Source organism: Podarcis erhardii (assembly GCF_964252035.2).
Source record: "Podarcis erhardii genome assembly, chromosome: 17".
Classification (NCBI taxonomy): domain Eukaryota; kingdom Metazoa; phylum Chordata; class Lepidosauria; order Squamata; family Lacertidae; genus Podarcis; species Podarcis erhardii.
In genome coordinates, this window is record NC_138515.1 from 5,261,308 (window position 1) to 5,280,656 (window position 19,349).

The 19,349-nt window shown below is 47.2% G+C and overlaps 1 protein-coding gene across 3 annotated transcripts in view; it reads left to right on the top strand.

The window, feature by feature from the left end:
- The window catches only part of SLC38A5 (solute carrier family 38 member 5), a 70,086-nt gene that overhangs the window by 34,765 nt on the left and 15,972 nt on the right, over positions 1-19,349 (top strand). For 2 of the 3 annotated variants that reach the window (XM_081845298.1, XM_081845296.1), the window contains exons 2-8: positions 1,114-1,322; positions 4,478-4,562; positions 7,877-7,992; positions 9,154-9,227; positions 10,182-10,274; positions 10,889-10,970; positions 17,506-17,588. In XM_081845298.1, coding sequence (XP_081701424.1) covers positions 1,231-1,322; positions 4,478-4,562; positions 7,877-7,992; positions 9,154-9,227; positions 10,182-10,274; positions 10,889-10,970; positions 17,506-17,588 — 625 coding nt within the window. In that variant the 5' untranslated portion in view covers positions 1,114-1,230. Of the gene's footprint in view, positions 1-865; positions 1,014-1,113; positions 1,323-4,477; positions 4,563-7,876; positions 7,993-9,153; positions 9,228-10,181; positions 10,275-10,888; positions 10,971-17,505; positions 17,589-19,349 lie in introns of those variants that run through there. The other variant, XM_081845297.1, reaches the window with a different exon arrangement.

The window sequence follows — 19,349 nt, forward strand, 5'->3', positions numbered from 1 at the left end:
AGACCTCCCAATAAATTTTAACCATGGTGTCTGAATTTGCCAATATGGAACCGAATCCCACCCCAAAATAGCAGCACTCAGGATGGAAGCGCCTGCAGGATGGCGCCAGCTCCCTCAAATCCTAGGACTCAACACTTTCTGTGCCATAAAAAGGCCACTTGCTTTTCCCAGGTATGACATCTGGCTTGTTCACAACACAGGCACATGTCTGGCGTTGCACTATTGGGGAAATCTCTGCCCTTCTTTTCCATCCCATCCCTTTTTGCCCCTTGTGTCATCCGGGTCCTTGCACAAAGCAGCAGCTACAAAACCTACCCTCTTAAAACCAGTGAAATGCAGATTTATTGTATGTATTTCACAGGCAGCTAGAATGTTGTTACACATTTAATATCTGATGCATTGAAATAATAAAAATGAGAACAATAATTTTTGTGACAGCCCGTGCTGTTTTTCTAGAAAAAGAGGTCCTGGAACTCACCCTGAAGGCCTTCCATGTTCTCTTGTAATAGCAATAGCGCCCACCTGAGAGGTGCTGAAACAGGGTTTCCATGAGTTCCGGCTGAAAAAAAAAGGCCATAGCTTTTGGAAACAGAATGGAGTATGAAAAGTGAACGTGAATTGTTTTTGCACAGTGTCTTCTGAGTGCAGTATTTGCCTTCTCTCGGAGTGATATTAGGAGAGGGGAGCTTCTGTGGGGTTTATGCCTGGGGTACTACATGCTGTCCTTCCCAGGGTGGCAAGAGGATGTGTGGAAATGCCAGACAGGGCAGCCTGCCAGCTTGCGCCTGAAGGGGAGGGAGGGAGGGAGGGAGGGAGGGGAACTGGGTAACATCCTTCCCTCCTCACCCACCTCCTGTCAGGACAGACTCCCCCCTAGGCAAGGGGTTGGAATCACTGCCTGTTCTTTGGCATTCACTAAACCCCATGAAAAGGCAGTGGCAATGGCTTTCCTGGCAGCGCCTCACGACTCTTCCCTCCACACCTACTTTGCAGCTGGGAAGAAGAGAATTTTGGTATCTTGATTCCAGGAGCCACCCTCTTCCAACCCCTGCGGCCCTTCGTAAACCTTACAGTGCATTGCTTGCTGAATTCTTTACTTCTCCATGTCCCCAGGTGTGCTGCTGATCAAGGTGTGCTCTGCTGCTGCTGCTGCTGCTGCCCTACTTGGCGATATACCCCAGATAGTTTCACACACACACAGACACACACACCTGCTAGAGGATCACCAGGATGGAGCTACAGAATATGGGAGAGGATGCAAGCACCGAAAAGCTCAATGGGACCTTGCCTGATAGTGACAAGTCTGCTGTCCTGGAAGATGGGTGAGTCTTGAGGGGGGTGTTATGCGCTTCCCCTCCTCAAATTGGCTCCAGAGGGTCCTCCAACTGTTTGGAGAACAGATTTGGGGGTGGGTGCTTGTGGAGGGGCTGCAGGCACTGTTAGAAACTCAGATATATAAGCTAGGAGCCAAACGGCTCCTTAAACCAGGGTTACAGTTGCCAAAACAGAATGTCTGTTTGCCATTTTGGAGCCGGGCAGCTGGAACGTCACATTTTTCAAGACAACTTTTTGGTTCCTGAAGTTCGTTCCGATTGTTCAGATAAAATAGAATGGATGAAATTCTACTGGATGGGGTATTGTGCATGAAAACAGTCCAGACCCAAGGATGCCCAGGCATGCAGCTCGAGATGGTGGAGATGTCAGGGGCAAATTTTGAACTCTGGCTGCAGCGGCAAGGAGTGGAGGGGGGAAACCTGTTGCACAAGAAGAAATGTGTTGGGTGAGCAGGACGGCAGTGCTGGATGCGGCCCTGTGTACTGTAATACAGCAGAGTAAATAAGAGGGGGGACTGGGGTGGGTAGGGAGAGCAGCTGTGTCGAGAGGTGTTATGCATCTCAAGACAAGATGTTGCGGATGAATGATAAGATAGGGCGGTTGCTTTCTTGTCCTGCTTAAGCTTTCCAAAAGCATCTGGCTGGTTGGAGAAAGAGCACCACAGCCTTCCCCAATCTGGTGCCCTCCAGATGTTTTGGACTACAAGTCCCAGCAGCCCCAGCCAATACTGTCCAAAATATCTGGAGAGCACTGGTAGGGGACTGGATTGTCCATACCTTTCATGTGATTGCTGTTCTTACACTCTTAGGTTGGATAATGGGAAGCAGATGGTTTAGGTTTGGAGTCCCATCGATGCACTGGGATCATATCCTGATTTTGTGTGGATTGTGGCAGTTTCCAAGACTTGGCTCTTGGCTTCCCCTCTGTGGATGGAACAGTGTTGCACAGAATGGGGCTTGCGTTCCTCCTGTTTCCTGAAAAAAATGATTCTGGGGGTTGGAGTGCCCTTTGTGTGGGAGATGGGGCAGAGGGCAAGGCCAGCCTTACCACTAGACCGAGTGAAGGGGTCTGCCTCAGGCAGCAGATTCTGGAGAGTCCCTTAAGGCCTGCCCTGTGTCCCCTGAGCTCAGTTAGCCCTCTGGTGTGGTGGAAAATGCTGTCCCATCACCACCTCTGAAGTAAGATATAACTCTTGGACTTCTGTGCATAGAATGAGGGGGGAATGCACCTTATCCTTTAATTTAAGCAACAAAACACCAAGAAGGTAGCGCTGCAGATTGGGGAGGGAAGTGACAGATTTGCCCCTCTTTCATGAGCAGCTTCAGATCCTAGCTATTATTTGCCCTTCATGTAAACTTGGGCTGTGCAAATAATGCATTAGTTACTAATGCCTTCTTTCAGAGCCTCCATACTGATGTGTCAAAATTCTGCAGGTGTGTCAAGGCTGTCAAATGATGGTCACACTTTTTTAAATCCTTCACTGCTGGAGCAACAATAACAAGCAAGATAGCCTAATCATTAACAGGTTTGATAATTAGGCTGATGAAAGCAATAAATTAAGCTGCCATCCTTTGCTTAACCTGAGAGTAAGCCCCACCAAATTGGTTGGTTCTTGCTTCTGAGTTGACACTGTGCAGTTAATTAACTGTTGTTGTGAAAGAATGAAAATAGCTTTTGTAGTAATTAATCACATTAAAGAAAAACGGACGCATTTTAATTACGCCAGGTGAGGTTTGTGTGAACGTGGATGATTCACTCAACAATTTTTCTCTTCAGCTTTTATCCTGGAGCACCAGGGCTGGTCTGCAGTTACACAATTAAAGAAAAGAAACAAAACGAAGCAAAGAAACGGAGACTATTAAGAAACAAAGGCCAGTTTTTAAAGGCAAGGTGTGCTCCGTAGGGAGCAGATTGGTTCTTCAAGCAGAATAGGAACACAGGAAACAGCCTTACTCTGAGCCAGACCATGGCCTCATATCTTCTTCTTTGGTGACCACTCGTAGCTGAGTAAGATTGTCTTCCATAAAATGGGTTTTAGGAAGACGCCTGTGCGTGAATTTGTTTTATGTGTGTACGCTGTGTTTTATGTGTGCAAGCTGAACAACACAAAGTGTTTGCAGTAAGGCTCTATTCCAGGGGTCAGCAAACTTTTTCAGCAGGGGGCTGGTCCACTGTCCCTCAGACATTGTGGGGGAACGGACTATATATTTTTTTGGGGGGGGGGAATGAACAAATTCCTATGCCCCACAAATAACCCAGAGTTGCATTTTAGATAAAAGCACACATTCTATTCATGTAGAAACACCAAGCAGGCTCCACAAATAACCCAGAGATGCATTTGAAATAAAAAAGACAACATTCTACCCATGTAAAAACGCGCCGATTCCCGGACTGTCCGCGGGCTGGATTGAGAAGGTGATTGGGCCGGATCCAGCCCCCGGGCCTTAGTTTACCTACCCAGGCTCCATTCCAATGGCATGAGTATCACGATGATGGGTAGATTCTTATGTGCTGCAGCCTTCATCCGCCTTCACAGCCGTTGTAACATACCACTTGTTATCATCTGCCTGTTCTGTCATTGAGGACTTCTGGGATCATTCTTTGTCTAGCTCCTTCCCCTTGACCCTTACCGCCTTGGGTGACCCTGCTGGGAGTACGAGACTCCCAATGGCTTCGCTCACAAGGGCCATAGGAACAATCAAGCCCACTCACCACGACAAGGTGATGATCCAGCAAGTGAGATTGCCTCATATAGCCCAGTATGGTCTACACTGACTGGCAGGGGTTGAGGAAGGGGTCTCTTTCTCAGCCCTACCTGGCGGTGCCTGGGGTTGAACCCGGACCCTTCTGCTTGTGGAGCAGCTGCTCTACCGCTAAGCTACGACCCTTCCTCGCTGGGATGTTAGATTCTCCTTCACTGCAGCCAAACATCAGGAAATCAACTGGTGGCAATATTTGATGGGGGGAATTGACTGGCTTGCTGAGCTGTCAGAACAGAGCATCCGGTGGGGTGGGGATACAAAACGTGAGTGCATTTGTTTTGGACAGAGCCGTTTTGCAGGCCTGGCACCTGGGGTTCTTGCTGATGCCCAATTCTGGGGCTACGTCCATTTCCCTGATTCTGTGTTTCTTTCCCTTCCAGCTATGAGGAAGAAGAGCGTGCTTTGACTGAGGAAGAGGAGTTCCTGCCCCACATTGCTAGCAAGAAACTGAACCAGTTCACTGACGTAGGTGGCCGTAGAGCCCTGATATTCTCATCTCACACTGGGTAGAAACTGAGACTATTGACGTCCATTCTTAGGAGGTCCCAATGTACAGGATATCTGCTTTCTTTGAACTCCAGTTAACAGTCCACATGCCCTATCCCTAACCATATATAGGACGATCCTCCGTACTCAGAATTTATGGGGCTGGCAAGGGGCTCTGTGCATGGCCAACGGATGTTGCAACCTTTGCTTTCCTCATCTTTCCTCCTGCCCTCATTTCTGCCAGATGCACCTTTTGGTCACATCAGAACTGAAGCAGCCACCGGGGGAATCGCATGCCATCGCTTTTCCTGGATGGTGCCATTCCATTTAAACGGCAGGTGGGGAGATCTCCCATTTAAACCAGTTCATGCTAACAGAAAACCAGCATGGCCTAGAGGAGGCTAGCCACAAGAGCTGTTCTCCCCAACATGCTAGTGTTATATGTAGAAGGACTTTATTATATTAGGGAAGCATTCAAGCATTGTGATTGCACCCCTCCAGTCAATCTCCAGTGGTACATCCCAATAGCAAGAGCTGCACCCGAACAAGGCAACCAGTTCCTCTTTTGAGATTCCGTCTTTATCATTGTCCACAGCTTCTCCCTTCATTCGCTTGCTTGCCCCTTTTCTTTTTAATTTCTGTCGATTCTCTGTGGCCCATTTCCTATTAATGATGCTTACTGTGGGCACATAAGCATATTTATATCCATTACATTGGATTCCACGCTCCAGGCTCACGACCAACAGGATCCTCTTCAAAAATAATTAATTTTTTTTTATAACAATTCATTGGTTTTCCAAAAGTAACAAAACAAAAAAACAGAAAAGAAAAAATTCATAATCAAATTAAACCATAAATTTTTAGTCGACTTCCCTCCACTCCCCCTCTTGGTACCATTATAAGATGCTTGTTTATTCACGTCCATAAAACCTTATATACTTAACAATCCAATTTTTAAAACTTCTTCATCTTATTACAAGTGACTTTTAAAAGTTATACTAGTGTAAAAATCTGTACACAAAGCTTAAAAAATATGCATTGAACAATTGCCATTTTTTGGAATAAATAGTCCTGCATAGTTCAGTAATTTATTTTGCCAGTCTTCTTCTTGATCTTCTTTGGCCGAAGCTTTTTCCTTCCATAGGGGCTGCTTGGTCTTAGCCTGGCATCCAGTCTCGCATATTGGAACAGAGCCTTTCGCTCAAACAGTTCATCAAGTCCTGTACATCTCAATATCATAATTTTTTTTCACCCCAAAAAATAAAATTTCAAGTACAAATACCAAGCAGCTTGTGCATCTGGAGCAGGATTGTACAATTGCCCATGCAGAGTCTACTTTATTTTGCACATGGGGAAATGCCATTCTGCCTCTGTGCCCCCCCTCCAGTGGCTCAGAGCATCTATTGTAGGCATAGTAGGTGGTGGCAGGCAGAAGTGTTGGGGGGCTCCTGTTGAATTTCATCTGTGATGTAAATGGCAGCACACTGGTCCCTGCTGTAATGCGCAGGGCCGGCCCAAGACGGTTTGACACCTGAGGCCACAAAATGGCGCACCCCCAACCCGGGAGCAAAGGGGGAGTGAAGATTTACATTGGACACAAAATGGGGGATCAAACCAACCTTCCCAGGTGGTTGAAGTGGGACTCAAAGGCAGTGGTGTGTGTGGGAAGGGGCCTGCTCTGAATCACACTGGGTGAGTACAGAACTCAGGAGACTCCAGAGGGCAGCCCCCCCCCTTTCCTCCCTGGGAGTGGGAGGAGACCAGCGGTGGCTCCTATTTGCCAAGGGCCCACGTTGGGGGGAGGGCTGCCAAGGAGGCAGCAGATCCGCTCTCCAACATGTTGACTTCAGCCATTGATGCCACCATGCCTTTCTTGGAGGTCGGAAATGTTGCTCCTATGGATGCTGCTGCCTGAGGCAGTCCCCTCAGCTTGCCTCATGGTTGGGCAGGCCCTGGTGATGTCTGTGCCATTTTGTCCCCTTTTAAAAAGTCTCTTTAGAGTATTATTATAATTATAATTATAATTTCTTTAAGAGAAGAGGCATCAAACCCAGAGGGCCAAACTACGCACCCAGCAGATAACCAGACCCCACAGCCATAATTTTTCACTGAAGGATGCCAGTCCCTCTGAATCTGACTACAATGGTTGGTTCAGTATCTGTTGGATGCTAAAGTTGAGTTTCCATGTCAAAGAGTTAGACCTGTCTGTTCTGAACTCTGGCCATTCTTCTCCTAGAAGCTGACTGCCAGTCCTACTGTTGTCTCTCCTCCTCATACTTTGCGCATCATCAAAACTGTCCTGCCAGTTTAAAGCCCCCTCCTGCCCCCCTTCCTTATTCCGCCTTTCAAGAAACTTTTACTAGCCCAATCTGCTCCAGATACTCCGAGGCCTGAGCAGAGGAGCCCCTGCATCTCCCAGCTCCGCAGTCTGAATTAAGGAGCTTCCCAGACGGCAACCCTCCAGGTTTTCCCCTAGTCTCCAACCCCCACCAGCCCGTTATTCTGGCCAGCGATTAAGGATGATGGGCTCTGTAGTCCTTCAACAGCGGAAAGACATCAGGTTGAGGAAGGCTGGTCTAAATGTTTGCACTACACCTGTGCGGTATAGTAGTTAAGAGCGGTAGACTCGTAATCTGGGGAACCGGGTTCGCGTCTCTGCTCCTCCACATGCAGCTGCTGGGTGACCTGGGGCCAGTCACACTTCTCTGAAGTCTCTCAGCCCCATTCACCCCACTGTTTGTTTGTTGTGGGGGAGGAAGGGAAAGGAGAATGTTAGCCACTTTGAGACTCCTTAAAGGGAGTGAAAGGTGGGATATCAAATCCAAACTCTTCTTTTTCTTCTTCTTGCCTCCCACATAGCTCCTACTAGCCAAGACTCCCACCCCTGACCCAACCACCAGCAAGAACATCATGTTCTCCAAGTTCCTTTTTCTTCCTGGCTCCTAGACTCTGTCATAGGTGCCAGTCCCTTTACGTCAGGAGTGGGGAACCTGTGGCCCTGCAGATATTGCTGGACTCCCAACTCCCATCAGCCCCAGCCACCATAACCAACAGTCAAGGATGATGGGAGCTGTAGTCCAGGAAGTCGTATGGCTCCCTTTCCCTGTTGTTGTTGTTGTTGTTGTTGTTGTTGTTGTTGTTGTTGTTGTTGTTGTTGTTGCTGTTAACAATGCATTATCCACAACACGGTCTCTCCCCCTCCACAGAAGCGAAACCCTTTGCTTGTGTTGCGTGTGCCCCACCATTTTTCCCTGACCTGATTTTTGACTCTTCCTTCCCCCTCTGACTTGCAGTTTGAGGGGAAGACGTCCTTTGGGATGTCGGTCTTCAACCTGAGCAACGCCATCATGGGCAGCGGCATCCTGGGCCTGGCCTACGCCATGAGGAACACGGGAATCGTCCTTTTTGTGTGAGTGCCCCTGCCTGGCACACCGGCCAGGGAGGTTTCAAAGCCCTGGGGAGAAGGAAGCGGTGTCGCGAAATTCCTCGTGGCGCTTTCAGCAGAAACGATCAGAGTCCCAGGTTTTTCCCAGTGCAGTCTTTTTAATGTGAGCTATATACAGGTATTTACAAAAACAGTCCATACAGAGTACCTGCTCCTTAAGGCAAATGAATACTCTCCACACAGCATCACCACACCACAGCACAACCACCACCCACTGTTGAGCAGGCTTTCCTTTTTAAAACAGGTGATAGCCAATCACATTAATCACACTCCTGCTGAGTCACTCTGACTCAGCACTTCACAGAGTATTGCATCAGCCTGTTGAAGCCTGCAGACTTATTCAGTATCCTGCGAATCCCAACAAGCGGGTGGGAACGCGCCCCACTCATCCCACCCAAGGGCACAGGCCATTGGCAGGGCAGCACGCACAGAGCTGGGGAGCATAGCTGAGCAGCAAATTCCCAAACGGGGGCTCGTAGGAGCAGAAGAAACTGCCCAACACAGAGCCAGATCATCTAGCTTGGTAGCATTTGCAGGAACTGGCAGCGGCTGTCGAGGCTTTCAGGCACCTGAGATGCCAGCGATAGAACCCAGGACCTTTTGCATGCGAAGGAGATGTCCTGCCTAGAGCAGGGCGGTCCACCACATGGCCCTCGGTCCGCATCCGGCCCTCAGTGTCTTTTTTGGCTGCCCTCGCCAACATTTGATTTCCCCCCTTCCCCAGTCCTTGCCCTGCCTTCCCACATCTGGGTCAGTGAGGCGTTGGGAAGGAGACATGAAGCTTTGCCAGGGTCCTAGAACCTCTAGCCTACTTAGCGCTCTCACAGCTTTGGGGAAAAGGTGGGGGGCTCTAGGACAAATGTCGGCCTTGCTCCCCGTCTTCCCAACAAGACAAGTGTGCAGCTCACAAGTTCCACATCAAACTACACTTGTAGCCCACTTGGTATGAAAAGTTGGACTGCCCTTGTCTGAGGTTTGATAGGACTCTGTGGCCTCTGGGATTCTGTGCCTGGTGGCAGGAAGGGAGGGAGTTAGGTTTGGATTTGAAGCTTGGGGAGTTGGCAGGCCCTGCCCCTGGGACAACAGTGTGTGGCTGATGCTTGCTTTCGTCCATCTCTTCACTAGGGTGCTTCTGATCTGCATTGCTTTGCTGTCGTCCTACTCCATCCACCTGCTGCTGAAATGCGCTGGCGTTGTGGGTAAGTTGTGGGCAGCGGTAGAAGCCCTTCGCTGCTCCTCATATACCATCTGTACTTGCCCCAAGAGGCACAAATCAAAGGTGTTCTGGCCGTGGGCAGCAGGAAACTTCATTCCTCTGTCTAGAGTCGGACAGTGTCTTTAGAGGAGAATTGGAATTGGTTCAAGAAGGGTTTCGCTGACACGCTGTATTTGTGAGTGCACAGATCTTTATTTTTCATAATAATAAATTTTATTTATACCCCGCCCTCCCCAGCCAAGACCGGGCTCAGGGTGGCTAACACAAAAAACAACAACAATTGATTGAAATAGAGCTTAAAAAACAAGATTAAAATGCAACTTTAAAATGCAACGTCATTTCAGTGGAAACTTAATCAAAAAAATTTGGGGGGATAAAAACGTCAAGTCTTCACTAAGGCCCAGTTCTGCCTCTGGCTGAAGAAGCTTTGAAGGCTTTTGGAACAGGTCCAACACTTGCCAAATCTGACAAGCCATGGCAGAGAAACCCATGCTTTAAACGTTCTCCTCAGCCTCTCTTCCACAACTGCCACCTGCAGCTTCCAAAGTGCCCAGATTCCTGGTTTTTAAGATGATTGAGGCATGAGGTGAATTGGCATTTGCAATTGATTTAGATCTCTGTAGTGGTTTGTGTCAGCTGGGACCAGGCAAGCTGTGCCTGAAGAGCATGTTTGGGCCTCCTTTCACTGCCTTAACGTAGAATCGTACACTTTCCTAACGAGGCAGAATAGGGAATGTCCCATGAGAGCTGGAGTGGCGAGTGGCGATGTTCATGATGGGAGAAGCCTCACTGGTAGATAGAGGGGAGCTGGCTGAACTGGAGGAGCGGTGACACTAACTGGGAGCCATGGGAAACAAGTAAGGTGATTTCCTAGCCATTTGTAAAAAAAACACAATAACAATAACAACAACAATCTGCACCTCTTTTTTTCATGCAGGAATTAGAGCCTATGAACAGCTGGGACTCCGGGCTTTTGGCCATGGGGGCAAAGTGGTTGCAGCTGTGATAATCTCAATACACAACATAGGAGGTAAGGGCTTGTTCTGACCCATAGATGTTCTGTGAGGCTAAGAAACAATCTGTCACAGTAACACAAAGCCCACCCGACCCCCTGCCCTGACAAGCCTGGGGCTCCACAACCTGTAGGCATTATTGATTGTCTCCCAGCATAATGGCAAGAAGCATCATATCCATTCATTTTTGTATGTGCAGTATAACTTCCTCCTGCTCTCCCCCCCTCCATGCACCCCCCAACTGCTCCAGGGGTTCCCCCAACCCTTCGAAGAAGATTTGGGAGAGTGTGGGGCTTGCACAGGGTGATTAGAGGAGGAGAAAGTCTCCTTGTGCAAGTGGAAATCCTTGCGCTTACAGGGCATGTTACCTGGATACTGCCCTGAACGTTTAGTCCATTTGTCTGTGCCAAATTTATCCTGTATTACTGCTAGCAGGAGAGAATGTGTGGGCAAAGAACTGTATAGGGTGCTGAAACTCTGGTCATTTTCTCATGAATTCCGCATCATACCTGCTACCTGATTTGGCTTGTATGCAAAATGGTGGAAAATTTTTGTCCTGCGGCCCTGCTGATTGCTCTCCTTCTGCTGGGTCAAGAAGGGAAATCCTCCTGACAGCTTTTTCTTTTCACAGCAATGTCCAGCTACCTGTTTATCGTTAAATCTGAGCTGCCACTTGTGATCCAAACTTTCTTAGGGCTGTCAGGGGACAACGGGTAAGCAAAACAACCTCCAGTTCAATTCTTAGTCCTGCACTGACCTTTCCCCCTCTGTTGTTTCTGTTTTCTTTTTATTTATTTTAAAATAAAAATTAGGAAGGGCCAGTGACCACACTCAGTGTACAAATTTAATCAGAAAAGAAATAGAAGGTAACTTAGTAGGGCCTCACTTGATCTTGCTTAGCCCAGATCATCTGCAACCTTTCTGAGTGCTTTTGGCATTTTCAAAAAGAATTGTGAGCACCGCAACAAAATGGTTGCCACGGCAGGCCACAAAATGCCTGTGGTGGCCTGTGGAAGTGTGTTCTGCTATGATTTGCTGTCCCCTCCCCTGCTTGCTCACAATGTGTGTGTGTGGGGGGGTGTTTTGTAGATGCTGAGAGGGAGGCAGCCTGGCTGGGAGCAGGAAAAAGGGAAAATGCACAGAGGCCATATCTTTCCAAGGCAGGGTGTGTGTGTGTGCAGAGAGGGGTGGGAACGTGACAAAAACATCTGTCACCCAGAGAGAAGGAGGTTGGAAAGCAAGCAAACAGACCCCAGAAAGAAGTGTGGCTGGCAGGGGGAAATGGGATGGCAAACCAAGAAATAGAACTTGGGTGTTTGGGTGGGAAGCATCCAAGCCCCAGAGCTGAGGAAGGGCAACAACAAACACAAACCAATTCCGGGTTTAGGGTGGTGTGGGTGGTTGCCCCACACGGGGTGCCAAGCTGAGGGACACCAAATTGAGGAGATCCACTATTGAGGAGATCCATTTGAGGGTGCCAAATTTTGGCCTTGCTCAGGGCGCCATTTTGTGAAAGATTGCCAAAGTCCGCCCCTGCACAAACTTCCAGAGTGGAGGGGAAAACAACCACAAATGATGATGATGATGATTTATTTATTCCCCAGCCACTCTGGGCGGCTTTCAACAGAGCATTACAAACAGAATAAAACTCCAAACATTAAAAACTTCCCTAAACAGGGCTGCCTTCAGATGTCTTCTAGAAGTCAGATAGTTGTTTATTTCCTTGACAACTGATGGGAGGGCGTTCCAAAGGGCGGGCGCCACCACCGAGAAGGCCCTCTGCCTGGTTCTCTGTAACTTCGCTTCTCACTTCTTCAGGTATATACAGAAGAGCCCTTGCAAGGAGGGGGACCAAACACCAACACTCCCCCCACCCCGCTGTTGTCAAGAAAAAGAGGGGAATAAACAACAACAATAGCTCAAACTCCCAGAGGAAGAGGAAAACACACACACACGGTCTTCAGTTCCTTCCTTCTCTTCCTCCCTCTTTTCCTGAGCATCATTACTGCTATAGGCACCGTGTTGAGGACAACCAGACTTGACCCCGAAGTACTACTAAAGCAATTAACACCCATTTCCACAACCCCTAGTGTGGACATAGGGAACCTGCAGCCCTACAGATACAGTTGGACTAGAATTCCCAGCATCCCTGGCCACTGGCTCTGCTGGTGGGGGCTGATGGGAGTTGAAGTCCTGGAAGGTCATCCCTGGCTCCCTGGCCCTGCCTGGACGCATTCCTTGGCTTATTCCACAGGAGTTTTTGTGTGTGTGTGATTTCAACTTAATGTTGTTTTTATTTTATTTAACGATGGGCAACAGATTTTTAAATTAAAATCCGTTTTCGAGCCAGTGAGAACACCAACCTCAAAGTCAACTTGGGGGCAGCACCCAATCACATCCGTGGTTATTTTAAGGATCTGAACCCGCATTGACCTTCCCTCTGGAGCCATCGTAGGACCACTGTGACCCGCGATGAAAGTGGATCAGGATTCTTCCCCTTCTCTCTCTCTCTCCCTCCCCCCAATCTTGGCCCTTCCCTTCAAGCTAGGTCTGCTGTGAGGCCTTCAGAGCCGTTTTATGGAGGGAAGCAGCTGGCCTTTTTTGGCTCCATTTCCCTTCTATAAATGGCTCCCAGCGTGGGGCTTTCTGCCCTCTTCACATGCCTTCCCTGAGCAGGAGAGTTTCTGGGGCCTCAGCAGTGTCCTGAATTGGAGGACCCGACCCCCCTCAAACTGAAATACGTAGGGCACATCCCCCCCTAGTGAATTACAACCTTTTTAAAAAAATAATATTTATTAAGAGTTTAAAGATTACAAAAAGAAAAAAAGAATTAAACAAATCAATATAATACAATACAAAAACAAAAACACTACATAGAACATTGAATTAACAAAACAAAACAAGAACAATTAAAAACACTTCCAATATTTCCAAACTTAGCTTTCATTCACTTGTTTCATTGACTTCCTCACGCCTCCCTTTTTGTATTCCACTTCAATTAACTGTTTCAGCAATTCCTTTCCATCTTCCTCTGTTTTCTGTCCTGTAATTAATCTTAACATATTCTAACCTTGTTTTTCCCCCTTTTAATACATTAACAATCTATCTGTACCTAGTTCCTTATAACATTTCTGCCAAAGCCATATAACTTCATTCCACCATTTTTCTAAAGCTCATTAATTTTACAATATTTCTGTAAATAATCTTTAAATTTTTTCCAATCTTCTTCCACCGACTCTTCTCCCTGGTCCCCAAGTGAATTACAACCTGCCCCCTGACACCTGTACTTGATGTTCGCTTTGAACCTGGGGCCAAACTACCACATCGAAACGCAGCTGTCTTGTAACATTATCCAGTCCAGAGTTAGATAAAGGGAAGGAGAAAAAGTGGCTGGAAAAGAAGGAGTTTTTGCAGAGGAAAGTGACCAGAAAGAAGGTTAAGCGCCCCTCCGTTCCCTGCCGCTACTGCACCAAAAATCAGGCCCCCACCCCCCCGTCCCCAAGGCTGCCTCGTAGCAAAGTAACCTCTGGCTAATGTTTCACATAGCTGTGTTGTGTAACATGTTGTTTGAACCTCTCACTCCCAGCTGTTAAAAACAGTAAATCAAAATGCTAAGTTTCTGGGGTGAGGGAGAATTTCGCTCAGTCACCCTTGAGGCCCAGGGCTGCTACTGTTGGAGAAAGTGGGCCCGTGAGTTGAATAAATATTATTACTTATTATATATTTATAGACCACCTTTTTCTTCTAACAGTCTCAAGGTGGTGTACATGGTTCCTCTCCCCCCCACCCCCAATTTTATCCTAACAACAACCCTGTGAGGTAGGTTAGGCTGTGAGATTGTGACTCACCCAAAGTCATCCGTTGAACAGCTGAGTGGGGATTCAAACCCTGGCCTCTCCCAGCTCCTAGTCCAGTACTTTAACCATTTTGCCACACTGGCTATTGAAAAGATAGATATAGAAAAGATGATGCCAAGATACAGAGTTCTGGTGTCCATTGTGCCGGCTGAATGTAGCCCTGGAAGCTGGGAGGATCCTTGGTGGGCTTCACGGAGCATGGTAGAAGAAAACTTGCCTTCCATTTCACTCAAAAGGAAAAGAAAAGCTACACCTATACAGTGGTACTTTGGGTTAAGAACTTTTTTAAAAAAATTTTTATTAAAGTTTTCAAAATTAGTACATTATAACAAAAAAAAAAAAGAAGAAAAAAAAGAAATACAAAAATACAAAAATTAAAAACAATTTAAAAACAAGAAAAAACAAAAAGAACACATATAGATTCCATTCACATATTTTCTTTTACCTTACTTTCCAGACCTCCTCATACCACCCTTTCTTATATTCCATTTCAAATTGTTTGTTCAGCAAATCCTCACCATTAGGTCTTTTACTTATTTCAAATCCTTATTTTCTATCTCTTAAGCATTACGGCTGAAAACCACCTAGTTACTTTCCAACATCACTCTAGCATTCCTTAATTTTACAATGTTTCTGCAAATAGTCTTTAAACTTCTTCCAATCTTTTTCCACCGACTCTTTTCCCTGGTCTCGGATTCTGCCGGTCATTTCTGCCAATCCCATGTAATCGATCATCTTCATCTGCCATTCTTCCAGAGTGGGTAGATCTTGTGTCTTCCAATATTTTGCGATAAGTATTCTTGCTGCTGTTGTCGCATACAAAAAGAAAGTTCTGTCCTTCTTTAACACCAATTGGCCGACCATGCCCAGGAGAAAGGCCTCTGGTTTCTTCAAGAGGGTATACTTAAATACCTTTTTCATTTCATTATAAATCATTTCCCAAAAAGCCTTAATCCTTGGGCACGTCCACCAAAGGTGAAAGAATGTACCTTCATTCTCTTTACATTTCCAACATTTGTTATCGGGCAAATGATAGATTTTTGCAAGCTTGACTGGGGTCATGTACCACCTGTAAATCATTTTCATAATATTCTCTCTTAAGGCATTACATGCCGTAAATTTCAAACCGGTGGTCCATAACTGTTCCCAGTCAGCAAACATGATATTATGTCCAACATCCTGTGCCCATTTAATCATAGCAGACTTCACCGTCTCATCCTGAGTGTTCCATTTCAGCACTTTGGGTTAAGAACTTAATTTGTTCCGGAGATCCGTTCTTAACCTGAAACTGTTCTTAACCTGAAGCACCACTTTAGCTAATGGGGCCTCCTGCTGCCGCCGCGCCACCGGAGCACGATTTCTGTTCTCACCCTGAAGCAAAGTTCTTAACCTGAAGTACTATTTCTGGGTTAGTGGAGTGTAACCTGAAGTGCCTGTAACCTGAAGTGTCTGTAACCCGAGGTACCACTGTACAGTGGTACCTCTGGATACGAACGGGATCCGTTCCGGAGCCCCTTTCGCATCCTGAAGTAAACGTAAGATGCGTCTGCGCGTCTGCGTGTGCACGGGTCGTGTTTCACCACTTCTGCGCATGCGCGTGATGTCATTTTGAGCATTTGCGCATGCACAAGCGGCGAAACCCAGAAGTAACGCGCTCCATTACTTCTGGGTCACCACAGAGTGCAACCCAAAAATACTTAACTTGAAGCTGCTTCAACACGAGGCATGACTGTATTTTGGCTGATTATGCGGAGTGACTAAAAGGGGGCGGGGTGGTCACTGTGTACAGTTAAATTCACTTCCCGCAAAATGCTGTCTCAGGGTAGACCCCTGGTCTAGAAGATGCTTTGTGGTTTTTTATTCTCATGCCTCCACTTAGAGTCACTGGGGTTAGGAAAGTTTGTTTTTGAAAACTAAAAATTAAAGCTATCAATATTCTGTTGAGGCTCCCTTATACAGTCTGGTTCATCCAGCGCTGTTCCATCTCGTCTTGAGAGCTGCTGGATCTCCCAGGTTTCTGGCAGAGGGCTTTTCCTAGCGTTTGGTACCCAAGATATCTTATAAACTGCCTAGTTAAGAAGTGCTGTCTAAAAGCAAACAGTATATCATTAAAAAATAAAATAGAAATCCATATTAAAACAGTTAAAACCACAATATAAAGGTAAAGGGACCCCTAACCATTAGGTCCAGTTGTGGCTGACTCTGGGGTTGCAGCACTCATCTCGTTTTATTGGCCGAGGGAGCCGGTGTACAGCTTCCAGGTCATGTGGCTAGCATGTGGCAAACCAGAGCAGCGCACAGAAACGCCGTTTACCTTCCCGCCAGAGCGGTACCTCTTTATCTACTTGCACTTTGACGTGCTTTTGAACTGCTGGTTGGCAGGAGCAGGGACCGAGCAATGGGAGCTCACCCCGTCACGGGGATTTGAACTGCCGACCTTCTGATCAGCAAGTCCTAGGCTCTGTGGTTTAACCCACAGCGCCACCCATGTGCCAAAACCACAATATAGAAACACATAAAAACATGCAAGAAATCAATGAACCAGAAATCCAGAGGATGGAAAACAGGGTCTGATCATATGGGTCAGGGAAAGCCTGGGCAGAAGATAATTCTTTCCAAGGCATATGAAGCCACCTGTATGACAAAGGGAAGCACACTCCACACTGCAGGGGCAATAACAAAGTGCCTGTTTTGGGCCACCGCCCTATGATATTCTGTAGGGTGTGATGCCGCAAAGGCTTACAAGATAGGTGATCTTTCAGGGAACCTGGACCTGAGTTTTTCAGAGCTTTGTGTGTCAACAAGACCTTCAACGTGACCTGGTAGCTGACTGACAACCAGTGCACATCCTCAGCACTGGTGTAAAATTCTGCCTTATCTGCTACTAGATCCATCCCAAGGGAAGCCCCATGCAGAGCACATTACAGTAGCAGGGAATGGCAAACCTGAGTCTGTTGCAGCAGAAATAACTTTAAAAGGCATTTGCCATGCGCACAAGCTTTCTGATGACATGGACAGCAGCTTTCCAAAAGTTTATAAAAGCTGCTAGACCTTGAGGGTGCCACATGCGTTTGTTGCTTTTTGTAACATGGCTTCCTGTCTCGGAAGTATTCTGCTGGTTGTTCTTGCTCATTAATATCCATATAGACTTAACGGAGGGGACGGGATTGAGTGAGCAAGTGCCAAGGAGAACCAGGGCCCTGTGCTTCCCAGCCACTGTGCAGAAGGGGGAATTCAAGCTCATTGCACAAAGGCGAGAAAAGCTACCCGAATTCCCTCTTGGATGCAACGGTTAAAGGACAGGAGTCCTGCTTACTTTTGGCTCTGTTCACCTGAGGGGGAACACATAGCATCCATTGGCTGTTGTGACCTTGATATTGTTTGTTTTCAGCGAGTGGTACATGAACGGGAATGTCTTGATCATCGTTGTCAGTGTTGGTGTCATCCTGCCCCTGGCTATGATGAAACATTTGGGTAAGTGGTAGAGAGCATCTGTCCCTGGTGTTTTGCTTGGGTACACTTGGATAAGCAATGGCCCAGCCACGGTGTGTGTCTGCAGGGCCGTCTTTACCCAGGGGTGCGGGGCACCTGGGTGCCGAATTCTGGGGGGCAGCAGGCACCTGTCACTGAAGCTGCCTAAGCTCTAAACTATCTACCTGGTGGGGGATTGGTGACTGCGGCAATGTCCGCTGTGTATTGGCTGCCGCTGCAGCAATTGTGAGTGACAGGTGGCTGCTTCCGCTGATCGGGCAGATGCTAGGCAGCAATGGCAGCATGCATGATTGCAAGTGGCGCTCCGGCGGGTGAGTCATAATAATGTTTAATTTGGGGGCACTGGGCAGATCTTTGCACCCCGGTGGTGCATATGCTAAAGACGGCCCTGTGTGTGTGTGTGTGTGTGTGTGTGTGTGTGTGTCACTGCAGTGAACATTTCCTTCCTTCTTCCCTGAGAGTTGAAGGCAATGTTATTTGTGTCTCTCCCGCCCTCTGCTGGAGGGAATCAGCTTTGGCATATGAGTAGCATCCTGTTCTCACACTGTCCCGTCAAACCTGCTACCTCCTCTGGGGAATTACTTTTCCCTATCAGCTTGCATGCCCATGGGAAATGTTGCGGGTGAAGAAGAATCTGTATGTCCTGTTGCAGGGGGTTGGGCCAGTCTTAAGAAATTTATTTTAAGTAAATAAATAGGTGTCAAAGTTTACTTCTAGAGTAGGTTGCCACTTACCTCTGTGCTCCCAGAATGTTCCTGGAATGAAGATAGGGTGGTCCGTGGCCACCATTAAGAGGGTCCTTTCACAGACAACACACACACACACGCCCTTTCCTGATCAAGTAATTAATATTTTTTAAGGAAGCCACTGTCTCCACTGCAAGCAGACCTTTGCCCATGTGAATCACAGCAGTCCCTTCCAGCCAACCTATTTATGGAGCATTCATTCTGGTTTGTTGGCACACAGTTTGCAGAGAGGTTAGACAGCAATAGCTTTTCATGTAACACTTGGTTCTGATTTGTTTGCGTGGAAGTCGGGCAAGCGTTATCTCACGCTATCCAGTGCATTTTTCTGTCACTTTTCCTTATTGCGAAAAAAGTGTCGATTCTTTTAGGGGAAGTGGGTTTGCTTTGCAACAGTGCCTATTCACCTTAAGTTGTGCAACTTGAATTTGTTGGTGCGCCATTGAACCCTGTCACAAAATAGTGGTGTTCTGGAAGCACCCAATAAATATGTTCACCCTATCCCCCCAACTTCCCCTCTATAGGGCGGCCTAAATGTGCTTCCTAGTCCGGCAAAACTGCAGAAATTTTAATTTCAAGTATTCCCCCTAGCCCTAACCCTGTTTGTTTGTTTGTTTGTTTGTTTGTTTGTTTGTTTGTGATCAGGGCTCTTGTGCCTTTTAGCAGAACGATAGAGAGAGAGGTGCAACAGGTGCTGTTTTTGTTGGCATGGAGCAGGGATCAGCAACCTTTTTCGGCCGTGAGCCGGTCCACCGTCCCTCAGACTATGTGGTGGGCCATACTGTATTTTGAAAAAAAAAAAATGAATGAATTCCTATGCCCCACAAATAACCCAGAGATGCATTTTAAATAAAAGGACACATTCTGCTCATGTAAAAACACTAGGCAGGCCCCACAAATAACCCAGAGTTGCATTTTAAATAAAAGGACACATTCTACTCATGGGAAAACAAGCTGATTCCCGGACCGTCTGCGGGCCAGATTGAGAAGGCGATTGGGC